Consider the following 16092-nt stretch of genomic DNA (forward strand, 5'->3'; position numbering starts at 1 on the left):
GTCCCTTCTGGCCACTATTCCATTTGCTTTTTGTATAATATTACTATTATTATTGTTATTAGGCATCATTACGGTCCCTTACTGAAGTCCTTTTCTCTGCAGCAATTTACAAGGAGAGATTGGAAACTACGGGCTTCCACATAGAAGGCAGCCCACAAGGAAAGCATGCACAGCACCCAGCAAGCCATTGTTATGTCAGAGCATCACTGGCTATTGGGGAGGCTTTGGAAACGGGCAGGTTTCACTGGCAATCACAAAAAATTAACCCTTTCCTTACAGAGAAAATTGAGACTATAGTAGCTTAATTATGGGGCAGATATTAACTCCTTGGCTTTCCCTCCTGCTGCAGCAATTCACCCACTTACATTTTATGAACCGATACCACGTGGTGATTCAATTACCCATTCTCTTTAATTCCAGCTAATTTGGTTTAACCTCACAAGGATGTTTGCATTGCATTGTAGATACAGAAAAAAAAGAAACCGGGCTCGTAAAAGGAGCCGTCCCACTGATTTCAGTGGAACCGTTTATATGGGCCACATTACTCTCACGTAGACGTGATTGCAGGATCAGAGCTTGTGTGTGATCGCCTAAGAAAGCAGCCTGACTTGCAGAGCAGAGCAGCACAAAAGCTATTGACTTCAGTGGGATTGCCCAAAGAGTCAGGACTCATCCACTGCAAACTAGCCAATCAGTATGCATGGCATTAGTTCCACTGACCTCAGTGAGGGGCTATCTATGTACTTCAGTTAAGCATCTGCAGGAGTGTCAGCAGGATCGGGACCTTACTGTGGCTGTAGGTACCTAATTTAAAACACCTGGATTTGAAAATGCAGATATCGGCTACTACATGAAGCGGTGATTACAGGGTGACAACACCGGTTGAGCTGAGTGGGCAGCTATCACTCTGGAGCTGTCTCTCATCTGGGGATGGAGGGCCAGATTTCCAAACTGGGTTATAGCCACTGTGTGTCACTCCAGTAGCATCATGGGGCCATTATCCAGCTGCAAATGGTCAGTAGAGAATTCCTCTGGCAGAAGGGATTCTCTGCCTGATGCATCTGAATGACAGCCTGGCCCTGCACCTCCATCTCCACCCTTTCCCTGTGCAGGTAGCATGGTCGGAGTGCGAAGTGGGCCACAACAATCCGCCAGTAGAGTAGGGTCCTATGTCAATGATGTAAATTAGAGCTGCCTGAAGGCTGCTCTAGCTTACACCAGGCTCAGGGCGAGGCGGAACCAACTCTCCAATGGCTAGAGCTCAGGCTCTGAAGCCTAGGGAGAGGGATGGGCTTCAGGGCCCACACCATGACTTGAAAACGCTGTCTAGACAGCTAGCTTTAGAGCGCTAGCACAAGCCCGGCAAGCGTGAACCCACAGGACCTAATTCAGCCTTCTCCTCCAAAAGAAGGAGTAAAGCTTTGCTTTCCGTTCCCATCCGCCAGAGCCTTTAATAAACAGCAGCCATTGCCACTCTGCAACCCGGCCCGGGAAGCTTGGTCCAAAACGCTGTGTAGACATACCATTAGGGGCCCTTGATTTCAGTCAGAACAGGATCCTGGCCCTGGCACTCCAGCAGCCCGGGTTTGCACAGACATTAAATAAATGCCGTAAACAACTAAATTAACGTGCAAGGCTAATAGACTGAGAATCAAAGCCTCATTTTCAGACAGAGATTTGGGTTTTTGTTTTTTTTTTAATTTTGCCTTAATGCTGACTGAATCAATTCGAATTTCTGTCACAATTAAGCAGGAAAACTGGCAGCAGCAGTGAGGACCTAAACAAACTGGAGGATTGGGCAAAAGAAATCGTGCAACAGCCTTGGAGCAAAGTAAGAGCAGATTCACCCCCAGCCCTCCAGACCGTTCCCTGAACCCACAGGACCCTAATTCAGCCTTCTCCTCCAAAAGAAGGGTAAAGCTTTGCTTTCCGTTCCCTGGAGGAAGCGCCTTTTAATAAACAGCAGCCATTGCCACTCTGCATCTACCTGTCTTTGGTGGGGGGAGGGAAAGTGGTTTAGTTATAGGACTAGGGAGGGGTCTCATTCTCAGCTGGGAGTCTGATCTCACACCATTTCAAATCGAGGCAAAGGTTCAATGGGATTTGGGTTGCTAGTGGGGGGAAGTGACTCCACACCAGTAGACCTCCATGCAACAACAGCGCGGGGCCTCATTATTCAATGGGGTCAGGTGCAGGATCAGGACCCCAGTCCACTGGAGTCAATGGATTTATGCGTGCGAAGGGCTGTGAGAGCGAGACCCAGATCAGCCCTTGGGTTTTGCTCCTGAAGGCGGGAAGAAAAACGTAAAGCTGTACATCAGGCTTCAAAAAGTTCAAGCAAAGAAAAAAAAAAATCTTCAGCACATCTCCTAAATTTCCGTTTGCAGCCCAAAGGCCTCTCCCACTTACAACAAAAGAGAAAGAAGCAATTTCACTTATCCTTTCCCCAAACACCTAGCAGCCACTTTTATTATTTATTTACCTCCCCTTTTTGTGCGAGGTCTTTTTTTTCCCTCATTTAGTCCGACAAAGATTGTCCTCCCGGAATGACCTTTTTTCTTTTTCTTTTCTCTCTTCCTCTTCCCAGTCCCTCCGGGCTATTGCCCTCATGCCACTAACTAGATAACACACTCTATCAGAGATTTTTTAAAAAATCATTGCAAAGGCACTAGGGCTGATAGTGGCATCAATCCTAACCTGACACAGGCTAGGGTCAACCATTTATCTCTTCACATTGCCTGTGGTTACTGCGGAAGCCATCTTGGCTCTCTACATCTTAACAACCTTGCAGAAGATATCTCTGTCAGCACCGATAGCATCTGCACCCCATGACTGGCTTTTTGGTTTTATTTTGTTTGGGTTTTTTTTTTTTAACAATAGACTTTTTTTTTTTTTTCCATCTTTTTGTGGCTCGCAAATATTTGAGTGCGCCCCTTCAGAGGGCATCTCCATAGCCAAGCTAACAGACAACAAAATGTAGAAAGTGGATAATCTGGGGTGGGGGCAGGAGAGGCACTGAGATTTACAAAATTGGTTTACAAAAATATGTCTTTTAAGTAATAATAAAAAAAAATTAATAAAAAACAGTTTTAACCAACTCTGCTCCTGAATCTCAAGCCAGCGTGTTAATCAGAAAACCATCCTTCCTTGTGTATGAGAGAGAGAGAGTCGGGGGAAAGGGAAGGAGAAGCTGGGAAGATGTTGAAGGGAAATGGGGGAAAACCTATCCTATGAACATGTTATGAGTTTGGGGAGGTTGTCTGCTTCCGTATCAATGTAAGCTGGCAGCGATTGGTTTGGAACCCACATTAATGTTTGCTACTTAAACAGAGCAGCATTGGGTACTGCATGAGAAGCAGACGGCTGCTACTCAACACTTCCCAGCAGACTGTTCTTTTCCTGGGTGGTGCTGAAAAGTGAAGAAGTGACATTAGCCCCATTTCACAGGTGGGGAAAGTGAAATGCAGATTTCAAGTGACTTGGCCAAGGAGCCAGTGAGAAAGCCTCGATCAGAACTCCTGATACCCAGCAATAGGGTTCTTGTAACAAGGTAGGCTCTCACCTCTCCCCTGTTGACTGTTGACAGGGCAGCCCCCAGTCCTTGTAAAATGTCCTCAGTAGTGTTCTGACCAGAGCAAGGCCCTGCTGGGAGAGGAAGTCTTGTCCAGTGGTTGAGGCATTAGACTAGGACCTTTGAGACTTACAGTCACATCTTTGCCCTGCCACAGGCTTCCAGTGCGACTCTAAGCAAGTCTCTCTGGGCCTCAGTTCCCCATCTGTAAAACAGGAACAGTCGCACTTCCCTACCTCACAGGGGTAAATACACGAAAGACTGTGAGAAGTTCAGATGCTACCATACTGGAGGTCTTAAGTACTTAAAATAGACAGACATGAGAAGAAATGATTCCCAGCACTACGAAGGGGTGCTGTCTCTTTCACCCTTCCCTTTTGTTGCTAGAAACCGTAGGAAAGTTGCACTGACTTAAATAGGTGTAAAACTTTGTATGGAGCCCAGTTTAAGAGCGTCCACACAGGGTTTGACTCAATCAGTTTCAAAACTGATTGAATTTTCCCAGGCAGAGCTGCTCCTTCGAGAACTAAAGGAAGTCTTGCAAGAGTTTAATAAAAGGAAGGGGTTTTTTTAATTACACTTTTCAAGACATGATACCAAATACTTAAAACTGAAGGAGCCGTTGGTCATCACACAGATATCTCAAATGCATCATCTGGTTGTTGAAAGCATTCTGTGTAAAGTATCTATATGCTGCAGATTAATGTGGACCAGAGAACTCTTTTTGAAGAGTAGCATCATCATGTGTGAAAGCTGTGGAGGAGGGAAGAATTGCACTGGGTCTTTCTGAAGCATCTTGTTTATGAGGACCTCAAAGTAGTTTACAAACATTAAGCAATTAAAATTCACAACATCCCCTTTTGGCATTGAGGTAGGAAAGAGACGGATAGTTATAACTTCACCTAGCAATACAATGCAGCCACCTCTGGGGGGAATGTAGTCACTGTTTGGTAGTGCAGATCCTGCACAACCCAACAGATCACGATACTTAGCGAATACCACTGTATGCAACTGAAATTGCAAGGGGAATTTTTGGAAGGCAGAACATAACCACCTGAGGTGGAGTTTGGCCAGAATACCTGTTGTAAAACACCTTCTCCTATGAAAAAGAGTCTCTGGATCTTTTAATGTTCATCAGTGGCTAGGACGTCTGTTTTATGCCTGTTCTGATTAACGATGACTCCAGCAGCACAGTATTTTTTTGCACGACGCTGTCGTACTGTTTCAATAGAGTCTTAAAGTTTAGTAACAGTCATTTGTTAAGTAGGAATAAACATGCTGGGCAAAAGACAGAAGGGGACACAACTCCTGCCTCACAAGCTTACGGCAGGTCTATACTACAAACCCTGCATCGTGGCAGCAGCAGCAGAGCATCTGTGCCACTGTAGCACTTTGATGAAGATGCTCTAAGTCGACAGGACAGAGCTCTGCCACCAACATAGGGCTGTCTACTTGGGGGCTTAAGGTTGGTATGACTATAGTGGCTCAGGGGTTCTTCAATCACTGAGCTACGTAGTTATACCAACGTAAGTGTGTAGTGTAGACCTGGTCTTAGACAGACAAGACAAGGCAAGGCAATCACAAATTCTCCTGGATTCTCACTGTAGACTGCTGTGTTTAGAAGTATAACAACAGGTGGGTTGACACTAGTAGTCATGGCAGGAAAACTATTATTATTTCTATTGAAGTAGCAGCCCCATTGTGCTAGGTGCTGTACACAAACAGACTGTAGGCTCTTTGCTGCAGGGACCATCCTTTTTTCTTCTAAGACAAGAGACAACAGATAGATGGGGACACACAAGGAAACAAGGAGATGGTATTGGTCAGCATGATAGGCAGTGGCCACAGGACACTGTCAGGTCTTTTGTAGGCCTCCTGTCAAAGCAGAGTTTTGCGGATGGATCTAAGAGCGATCACCCTTTGTGCCAGAGTCAGGATTTTGGGGCAATGGGGACAGCATGAAGGAATGAGAAGAAGATGGAAAGGGAGGGAGGAAGTAAAAGGGCTTGGTGGAAGAGAAGGAACAAAAGGGCCTGGGAGGATGGTGCAGCTGCAAGAAGCTTTGCCGGCAAGGAGGAAATGCTGAGCATTCCTGGCGTTAATCATGATAATAAAGTTTAACTGTTAGGCACCGGTAACTAAAAACACAACTGACCCCAAAATAAGCCACCTGCCCCAGTGCAAGAGCAGGAGCGAAAAGATGCCAATGTCTCATCCTTAACAAGCAACAGAGAGACCCCCCCACACACCTTCCACCACAACAAGCAGCCCTAGGAAGGTCTTGCCTGGAAGAATATCATCGATCTGCTCCGCTGAATGAGGAGGAGGAAGGGTATTTCAGAGCTGCAGGCCCGCAGTGGAGAAGAATCTACCGCCCATACTTTGTAGACTGTACAGTATGCAGGGATGCACATCTTACACAGGCATCGCGGTAATCCTGGATAGCATTTTTATCTAGCATGTTATTTTTTATTAGCCTTCTAGTCCGTAATGGGATTGCCTCCAGGGTTGGGTTGTAGCAAATTCACTACCATACCAGTTAGGTTTTCCAACGATTGACTTAATATAGGTGGCATCTGCCCTGCAACATACATTATACCACCCATCTGGGCCAGGGGAGGAGGGAAGTCAGTACAAGGAAAACATTGCTCAAACAGCATGCTTGCATGATGATTAGGTCCGGTCCAGTGATCCGGAATAATAATCTGAAGGCTCACTAAGCATAATAGGTTCAGAGACGCTCAAGCCTGGTCTAAGCTTCCCACGAGCATCCTCTCCTTGTGTTATCAGCATGTTTTACACATCTCATCAGTATCATGGTGGCTGACAACTCATTATGCACCAGGGGTAAAGTGGACAGGTAGTGACTGAGCAGTAGAACATTTTTTATATTTGTATCTTGCCATTACCCAGTGTGTCATGAAACCGGGAGCTAATTAAGTCCTATGGGATAGACAATCAGAGCTTTTTATTATTATTATTATTTCAAGTAGGCTAAATTGCATTATATACAGATACCAAAAGGGAGAGAGAGAGAGAGAGATTCCACTGTTCTTCCCCAGTTATTAACTGAGAAATTTGCAAACGTTAATAGGCTGCTGGGGCAGAGACCTGTCACTTTGCATGCATGGCCTAATTAAATCATATGGTGGCAGGTATTTCCAACACAATACAGATGAGACATAAATCTGAAATAAAATCCCTGATTTCAAACATCTCTGTCCCCATTCTCAGGGACATTCAAACACAGACCTGGATTTAGTGACTGGTTCTGATTTCTATAATGGGGCAAACCAATGCCCTGAAATTTGAAGACATTGTTATCTGGATCAGAACTTTACAGCCAATGGGGTAAAGTCTCCACCTCTAAACCCACTTGGGGACATTAGAAATCTGCAGCTAAATCCAAGACGGATTTCAAACGAATGGTTTGGAGACTAATCCTGAAGGGGCAAGTTGTAAACTGGAGTAAACTGTCCCAGCTCCACTGAAGCCAACAGAGCTATGCTAATTTACATAAGCTGATGATTTGCCCCCCGTTTTCAGTGGGCATTTTGTCTGAGCAAGGAATTCAGGATCATGCCATTTGTTAGTGGCGTCTAGATAACGTGGAGGGTTGAAACACTGGTATATAGGCAGAGGCCACGTTTTCAAGAATGTCTACTGATCCTCGATGCTCAATCTGAGACACCTAGGGCCTGATTTTAAACCAAGGTGAAACAGGAGCCTCAGCTATTCACCATTTCTGAAAACCAGGCCTGAGTGTCTGAAGGAGCTTGATAAGGTTATGAATGGGATTATATGATGGGACGTAGACTCAATGACCCAGAAGGTCCATTCCAGTCCTATGCTGGATGCCCCAAAATTGAGGCAAGATTAGGTCCCTATCCTGTAAACTGAGCTGCAGGACCCTTTGCCAAGACCAATTGAATTTAACAGGGCTCAAATGTACACAGGGGCTCACCTGCATGGGTCAATTTACAGGACTAGAGCATCAGTGGCCACTTTTGGACATTTGGTCTTCAGAGTCTATGTCCAGATAGAATAAACCTGTGTGTCACTTCTTTCACCAGTGCTAGTGCCTGGGGTTTACACACGCACATCCCCATTGGAAAAGAGATGGATTTTATTTGTTGCTGTGCTCATTTGTGTGGAAATCTGAGTGAAGCTATAACCAGGTGGGCGGGGCATCAATTGAAATCAGCTGATTTAATTTACCAATCATTTTAAAAATCTCTTAGGCACTTATATTGCCCCCATCACCATAATATCGGAGTGCTTCACAGTCTGTAATGTATTTATCCTCACAGCACCCCTGTAAGGTAGGGCAATGGTATTATCCCCATTTTAGGTGTAAGCAGGGTCTGAATGAGCTCTCTCCTGCCATCTAGTGATGAGCTGGGGAAGAGGACTTCAGGAGCTGTCCTTGTTTGCATGGACACACCCACTCTGCCTAGGTGAGCAGCATGATGGAGCTGCTTTACCCAAATGCTCACTTTTGGCGGGTGTTGGACTGCAGGTCACTTTGTTATTGGGTGCAAGGGTAATAAAGGGTTGTTTTCCTTGTTGCGTGACTCAAGGGAAGCAGAACTGTGCTTGGTGTGTCCTGATTGAGGGGTTCAGCCTCACCTGAACTGTGCTTGCTAAGCAGTGGGTAGGTAAGCCATAATCCAGTAAAGAGGATGGGACAGGTGTTTATAGCTGGTGGTGAGAGTCCTGATCAAGGGTCCTAGATGCCATTTGACTCTCTGCTATGTAATAATGGAGCTGATTTAAGATTCCATTGGGGGAGGGGAGGTTGTTGCAGATCAAAATAGCTGAAACCACTGATAACTGAGTCTAAGCATTAGACCTGCTTTAGGACAGGGTCTCTGGAAAAGCTGATTGCCCAGCCTGCACTAGCAGTGAGCACTAACAGCTGAAATCACAGAAATCTAGGTTAAGTGGTGGGACCTCAAGTCATCCCAGAGGTTGTAGTGGAGTGAGCAGCTGATGGTGGAGCGGCTGAGACGGTGGAGCACATGGCCAACAAAGCAAGTGGGCAGCACGAGAGTGGACAATGGTGGGGCGAGCATCTGATGGAGCAAGCAAGGTGTCTGTTGTCCCTCCTCCCCCAGTGGGAGGTGAGCTCACATGAATGCACCTCTGAACTCTGGGCCTTCACTGACTATGGGCAAACGACTGTGACAGGGATGAGGTTGAGGGAGAGGGGCACATTAAATCCGTGAACTGTCCTTTATTTACTATGCTTCCCATTTTTGGGTCATCTGCAAATTTTAGACAGTGTGTCTGAGGTTGGTGCTCATGCCCTTGATTCACTGCAGGCAACCTGTTCCATTTACCTTTTTTAAATGTTGGCATAACATTAGCTGTCTTCCAGTTTTCTGGAACTTCTCCAGTGTTCCAAGCCATATTAAAAATCAATATTAGAGGTCCAGCAAACACCTTAGGCAGCTCTTTTAAAACTCTTGGGTGCAAGTTATCTGGACCTGCTGATTTAAAATTGTCTAACTTTAGTAGCTGCTATTGAACCATCCTCAAGAGCATTATCATCATATGATAAATGACTTGCCCAAGGCACCGGAAGTCTGTGGCGGAGCAAGGACTTGAATCCAAATCTCAAACTTGTGCCCTAACCACTGGACCATCTTTCCTCACTAGAGATATTTGGAGCCATCATGAACTACCAAATGGTTTAACAGCTACTCTTGTACCCACATTTTTATTGCCCTCATTTTCATTGCCATCCCTGCCTTTGTCACACATACCGGATGCTGCATCTTGCCTCATATTAAATTCCAAGTTCTCTGGGGCAAGGATTGTCTCCAACTCTGTGTCTGCAGAGGCCCTAGCACAACGGGCAGTATTCACAACTGGGGCATCTAGGCTTTCCCACAATATAAACAAGGTCATTGTTATAATGGGCCCGATATTCAGCTGGAGTAAATCAGCTGAGCATGAAGTCAGCGGAGCTACACAGATTTCCAGCAGCCGAGGATCAGCCCCAACGTCTGCGAAGTGTTCTGAGAGCCTTCGTTGAAAGGTGCAATGGAAGTGTAAGGTGTTGTTACAAAGAGGGGAAGTCCCGTTTCTGCTATGGTGCGCTGTGCTGCTTGTTAATAGTGCCATTATCCAAATGCACAGGATGCTGTTAATGCATTTCACTGTCTGGTATTGAAGCTGGGGACCATTATTTCCAGTGGAAAGGTAAGGCCAGTTCACATGACATGATTTAAACCTCTACTGTGAAGCATGCATATGCTGCACTCGGTCATAAATCTTAACCGGCTGCTGTCAACTAGAAAGGGACCAAAATTGAAACCATTTATCTGAACTACCCACACACACATCTACTCCCACCCCCCAGCACCCCACCAATTTGGGGGAGATGGATAAAATGAGGCCTACTTCCAAAACGCCTCTGGGTTCATTAAGCAGAACCACAACTCGTCTGACAAGGTTCTGCAAAACCAAAAGCATCCCTGTTTCTGCACACCTCCCCCCTCAGTTTGTTCAAGCCACTTAAGACTTGGTGATTTTTACTATGCCACCCAGCACAGCTGCTTATGACGACGGAACTTGGATCCTCTTTTTGCTTCCAAAGCTCAGGCCTCAGGCGCTCAAGTGAAAGGACAATCCGCGTTCAGTGTTGGGACTACAGGGTCTATGACACACAACAGAGCAGTTCTGATGGCAGCACGCAGTAGCTCATATACACCAGAGCCTGTGGTGTATGATACAACTGGGAATGAGTTCTGTGCTTCATGTTGGGGGGGGGGAAGAAAAATAAAGAGTAGCCACCGGGTGGACACAGATTGGTTCAAAGAGGTCATCCTGTTGGCCCCAGAGCAGTGTTGAACTAAAACATTTTTCCTTAGCTGTGCACACTACTGATATTATGATTAGTGATCCTGGCTAACAGTTGAGGAAGTAAACAAAAAAAAAATGGTCATCCTGACCCTTTCAAAGCGCTAGAAGCCCAAGGAAATGTGTTTGCTAAAATGAAAGTGGACAGCATCAACCAGGAAAGAAAAGTCCTATGTAGTCTTCTAGAGGCCAACACAATGGACCTAGACCGAGTCTTAAAACAATGGGCAATAACAAAATTAAAATGCTTTGAGGGAGTGGAGATTAACAATCTCATTTTAAGAGATTCAGCTGTAGTAATAACCAGAGCGGCCTTCCTCCAAAAAAGCATTACAAACTACAGACAAAATTCAGCAAATTTTGACCCAATAAGGACTTCAGAATTTGGTTCTATATACATACAGGGATCACTAGGCTATAGCAATGCAGCTCCTTCTGGAGTGGAGGGAATCAGCTAGATGGCACAATATACAATGATAGGGAGAAGGAAATTTCAGCCAAGGACACCATGGTTAAAAGTTACCACAAAATCTTTAATATCGACACAGAGCAAACAGGACCTCTGTTTTCTAGGTCTTATCCATGCTCAGTAGATTACATGATACTCTGTTTATGTGAGGATTTACCAAAAATAAAGGGCACAACTGATCGTGCAAAGTGAACTGAAGGGTCTGCTTCATCTCAGTCACCCCCAATTTTACATGGCTCTAACTCCACTGACTCCAGAAGAGTTATTCCTGAATTACGCCAGCGCACGTCAAAAGTGAATCAGGCCCAATGTGTTGCAAACATGCATAGACAACTGAGCCGTCTGCACCATCATGAGAACAGCATTTTCTAACACGACCTGACACGCCCAGGCTCCCACACAGTCTGTTTTGAAGGTTATGAGCAAATAACATTGAGGGTGAAGGTAGTGGTGAAGAGACATTTTACATTTACCAAACTCTCCACACCACCTGCACTTCAGCAGCAATGAGGAACTCATTTAATCTATAGAGTTTTCTACCGCTACAGGGCCACACCCTTGAGATTTTTAAGGGAGAACAAGAAAGTGGCTCACGGGCTTGCAATTAAAATATAGACAGAGTTTTTAAAAGGGGTGGGAGGGGTTAATTTTGTTCCCTGTTTATGATACACACTCTCTCTCTCTCTCATACACACTGACCCATCTTTCAAATGTCAGATGGGTACAAATAAATACATAAAAAGAGATTATTTGGACAGAACCACTGTTTAGTGTTAAAGCTCCAAAGGTGATTTAAAACTCTTAATCTCCTGAGTTGGGAACTTTGACAAAGGAATAAAGATAAGGGGAAAACTACATTAGGAACAGAGCTGACATTTATACATAAAAAGGGAGTCTAAAAAGAAACAAGGCATAAGCTATAAAGGAAGTTAAAGGAAACAAGGTAGCCTCATTTATATTTGATCAATATATGATTAACCATAGTTAACCATTAATTCAGCTGCTGTGCATTAGAATTGCTATTCAGAGTTGGAGAGCATTTAATATTATATATTGCCACTGCTCAGCCTAAATTGTTTTTTTTTCCCTTTAAATGTACACAATATTACAAATTTAATTTTAAGCTGTTTGAATCAGTCTGTAAAAAAGATTTGATTATACCTGAGTGTTCTGGCCCCAGTTTTTTCGTATCTCAGTAATCTTGGCGGTAATTGGCTGATTAGCTCCCTCACACTCCATCTCTGCCTCAGTTTCCATGGTAATGTTACAGGAGCTATTATAGATGAGAACTTCATCTCTTTCCACTTTAGGGCTGAAACGAGAAAGGAGGTTAAATGGGGTGTCATCAATCTTAATGAAATGCAATTATTTTTACTCTTATTAATCATTGCAAGCCATTAGCTTGTGGCAACTCCTGCCCACCATTTGTCAAACTTTGCAAATTTCTGTAATTTTGTTTCCATTCTTTTATTGTTTATTTGTCCCCCCCCCCTTTATCTGCAAACCCTTCTGATGACGATACATGCAGTAAATATCTCTGTGATGCCTTTCAGCTGCACAAAACAGTTATAAATGCTAGCAAATGCTCTTCCAGGACCAAGGGAAGGAGGTAAGTGCAGACGAGGAGTAAGGAATTGACACTGCTACAGTCAAAGATGGAAGCTAAGCTTGCACCAAGTAGGTTTGTCTGGATCCCCCCCTCTCCTTTCCCCAGCTTTCCCTATCTTACTCACACTTAGCAATGGGGAATGAATAACTTGCAACTCCCTTAGGGCAAGCGAAGAAATTGGAAAACCACACAACTGGCTAACTGGTCCCTAATTCCAACTGTGAAAAAATGAGCTCATTTAGGGTTCCAATTCCTTCTCCCCAGCTGATTGCAACGATGCTTTGTTGCTAGCACTGGAACATTAACTTAGTAAATTAATTAAACTTACTTAACAGCCCAGACTAAGCAGATTCGATATATGTGCCAGTTATCCTAAGACACTCGGCTACAAAGGCTCCTGTCACACAGAGGGAAGGAGCAGCCGCAAAGGGAATAGGTGAGGGATATTTTTACTGGGTCTTGCTGCTGACAGCTGCTCATTTTGGTAGCATTTTATTATGGGGAGCTGTGAGGGTCTGAGCTAAAGTCCCTTGAAATCAAAGGAAAGCCTCCCAGTTCACTTCACTGAGCTTTTGATCAGGCTTAGGAAGTATAATGCCCAGTTTCACGTATGGCTGCATTTTGTGTTCCTTTCCCCAACTCTCCCCCTTTCCCACCCTCTTCCCCCACCCCCTGAGAAATCAGAGAGTGTGTTAGTGGATTTGTGTGTGAATTTAGATCTGATTTCAGAAAAACAAAGTCCCCCATTCAGCCACAAAACCGTCACAACACAGACAGAAGCACTACTCAACCTCAACCTAAAGGCGGTCTAGTTCAGTCACCGTACCTATGACAGAGAAGGCAGCTCAGTCTCTGGGCCTGATTCTCCACCACCTTTCACCTTGCGCAGTCATTTACACCAGTGCAAAACTGCTGCTACTCTGATTTGGTCATATCACACACTCATTGTACACTCGGGCGTAAATGGTTACACAAGGTGCAAGGCGGGGGGTGGGAAATCAAGCCTGCCAAATCAATTCAACCTATCTGGCAGTGTTTTTTTGCAATGTGGACATCTAGTCACTGCAAATTTGGACTGAGACAACCAAATTCCTTCCGCATAAAAAATTCAGAAACAACAGGTAAGGGTTTAAGCTGATGTAATTTACATGATGGAGGGCCAAAGGGGGATGAGCCACAATGTTATTCTAGTCACATAACGCACCTAACGATGCAGAGAGGCGCCTAAGGCAGATTGTCACAAGTGCCGGAGCAGGTTGGAAGGCTAACTCCAATTGAAATCAACCCAGCTGAAAATCTGGCCCTTACAACTTGCTGAAGAGTACCAGGGTCCAAACAAATTGATGAGCCTGGAGTTTTCAAACTGCGCCAGAATGTTCCAATCCATTGTGCGGGTAAACAGGAGCCATAGCCGTGGGTTTTGGCGATGTTGGTTTCATTGCCATTTTTTAGCACAGTAGGTGGGGTATTAAAGGCACAGAACTGTGGCCGGTATCAGAACCATTTTAACAGTGATTTATTTATTTAAATAAATCTGTTCTTGCAGCACAACAACAACAGAAAGCCAGCCTTAGGGAACTAGCACTAGCTTGTGATAGCAACACTTTCAGAACTGTTCTTGTCCTGTAGTTCAACGGGCTGGGGTATCTTTCAAGGCTGCATCGTATTTTCTGCTGCAAGGAAAAAAATGTATCCTTTAAATAATCAACAGTTTTATGGGGAGGTGGATACATCAAGTGCTATAAACAAAGTAAGGGCCTAATCCAACTTGCGTGGAAGTCAATGGGGACCTCACGATAGACAGTAATCGGAGTTTAATCAAATCTTACAGTGGGAATTAATTTGTAAGTAATGCACACACTCTGTATGGTTCTGGGGTACCACTTCCTTTCTGGGCACCTCACTGCCTGAAAGTGTTTAACAAAGTGGAGAGTTTAGAGAGGTGCAACAAGAATAATCAGAGCTTCAGGGACTAACAGAAGGGCCACACCCGATTTCACTGATGTCAATTACAAAACTTGCATTCTGTTTAATGAAAGCTGGATTTGGCATCAATATATATGTCTCACTATTCTCCTGGTTACACTAGTGAAAGTCAGGAGTAACTTCACTGAACCCAGTGTGAAACGGGTGTGATGAAAAGTGATCACTAAAGAGAAACACAAAACTTAGAGCTGGGAAATGGCTGTCAAATCCCACCCCCCAAAACATCACAATTTTGAACATTTTTCTCATTCTGAATCTGGATAAAAAATGTCAAAAATATCAACATTTGTCACAAACAGATAAGCAGAAAAAAATGTCAGATCAGGTCAAGCAAAATGTTTTGTTTCATTAATTTCAAAACCTTTTGTTCAAATTGTGACCTTTTTATTGTTAACCTTTTTTAAGTATAAGTTAACTAAAATATTGAGACAAAATCGTTTTGAACAGGAAAATTAAAATCTTTTGAAAATGTCAAAACAGGTAATTTCAAGAAATTTCAAAATTTTCCCTCAACAAAAAAAATGTTGAATTGGGAGATTCATCAAAAATTATCCTTTCCCACAAATAATTTCAGGTTCAACAAATCACCATTTTCCAACAAGCCAAGTTTTGTCAGACAATTCCCGACCAGTCCTAACAACAAATCTATAAGACTGGAAGAGTTTAAGCATCAAATGGAGAAAGGAATTATTTAACATAATAAAAGATTATGTGAACTTGGAGCAATGGGATGAAACGAAGGTCTGGTCTACACTACAAAGTTAGGGTGGCTTAACTAAATCACTCTGGGGTGTGAAAAAATTCACACCGTGGGATGTAGTTAAGCCAACCTAAGCACTGGTGTGGACACTGCTAGGTTCATGGAAGAATATTTCCATGAACCTAGCTATCACCTGTTGAAGAGGTGGATTTACTAGATACAGAAGAACCCCTTCTGTTGCTGTAGTACGTATCTACAGTACAGGGGTGCAGCTGTAGCATTTCTAGTGTAGATACCCTAAGGCAGAGAGAACTTCCTACGAGTGAAATGTATTAGACTGTGGAACAATCGCCTCACAATGGAAATGATGGTAGTCCCACATTTTGGAACATTTATACCTAGACTAGACAAAACATGCAATAAAAGAACAATATGTCAGGGAGAGAGAGTAGATGACCTCAAAAGTCTTTTCTCCCTTTCTGGATTCTTTGGGCCAAACTCTGAAGCCCTGATGAAGGGCCTGATTTTCCAGTGTCTCGTGTATATGCCACCTCTTTAAAAGGCAAACCCATTAAAGCCAGGATGATAGGCTTGATTTTCCTCTGACACCACTGTAAACTAGGTACAGAACCATGGGAGCATCCACATCGATGGAATTACACCAGTGTAAACCAGGTATAAGGGAGAGAAGAATCAGGACGCTGTGTGTTTATTTTTGTCTGTTAAGTGTCTAGCATAATCCAGTGTTATGTAAATCAGAAATAGTAAAAAACAATGGGACAGATCCTCAGCTGATGTAAATGAGTAATAGTTCCAGGATCTGCCCCAAGGAACCCGACTCTTCCGACTTTCACTGACTTTATACGAATGTAAATCAATTGACTCCAGGG

At 44.0% G+C, this 16092-nt stretch overlaps 1 protein-coding gene across 7 annotated transcripts in view; it reads right to left on the bottom strand.

Annotated features, from left to right (window-relative positions):
• Positions 1 to 16092, bottom strand: part of PKHD1 (PKHD1 ciliary IPT domain containing fibrocystin/polyductin) — a 366705-nt gene that overhangs the window by 251173 nt on the left and 99440 nt on the right. For all 7 annotated transcript variants that reach the window (XM_067544968.1, XM_067544965.1, XM_067544964.1 and 4 more), the window contains one exon: positions 12069 to 12219. In XM_067544968.1, the coding sequence (XP_067401069.1) occupies positions 12069 to 12219 (151 nt within the window). The remainder of the gene's footprint in view (positions 1 to 12068; positions 12220 to 16092) is intronic.

Source organism: Emydura macquarii, unplaced genomic scaffold (genome assembly GCF_026122565.2).
Source record: "Emydura macquarii macquarii isolate MOO-44397 ecotype Brisbane River unplaced genomic scaffold, CSIRO-AGI_Emac_v2 contig_1041, whole genome shotgun sequence".
NCBI lineage: Eukaryota > Metazoa > Chordata > Testudines > Chelidae > Emydura > Emydura macquarii.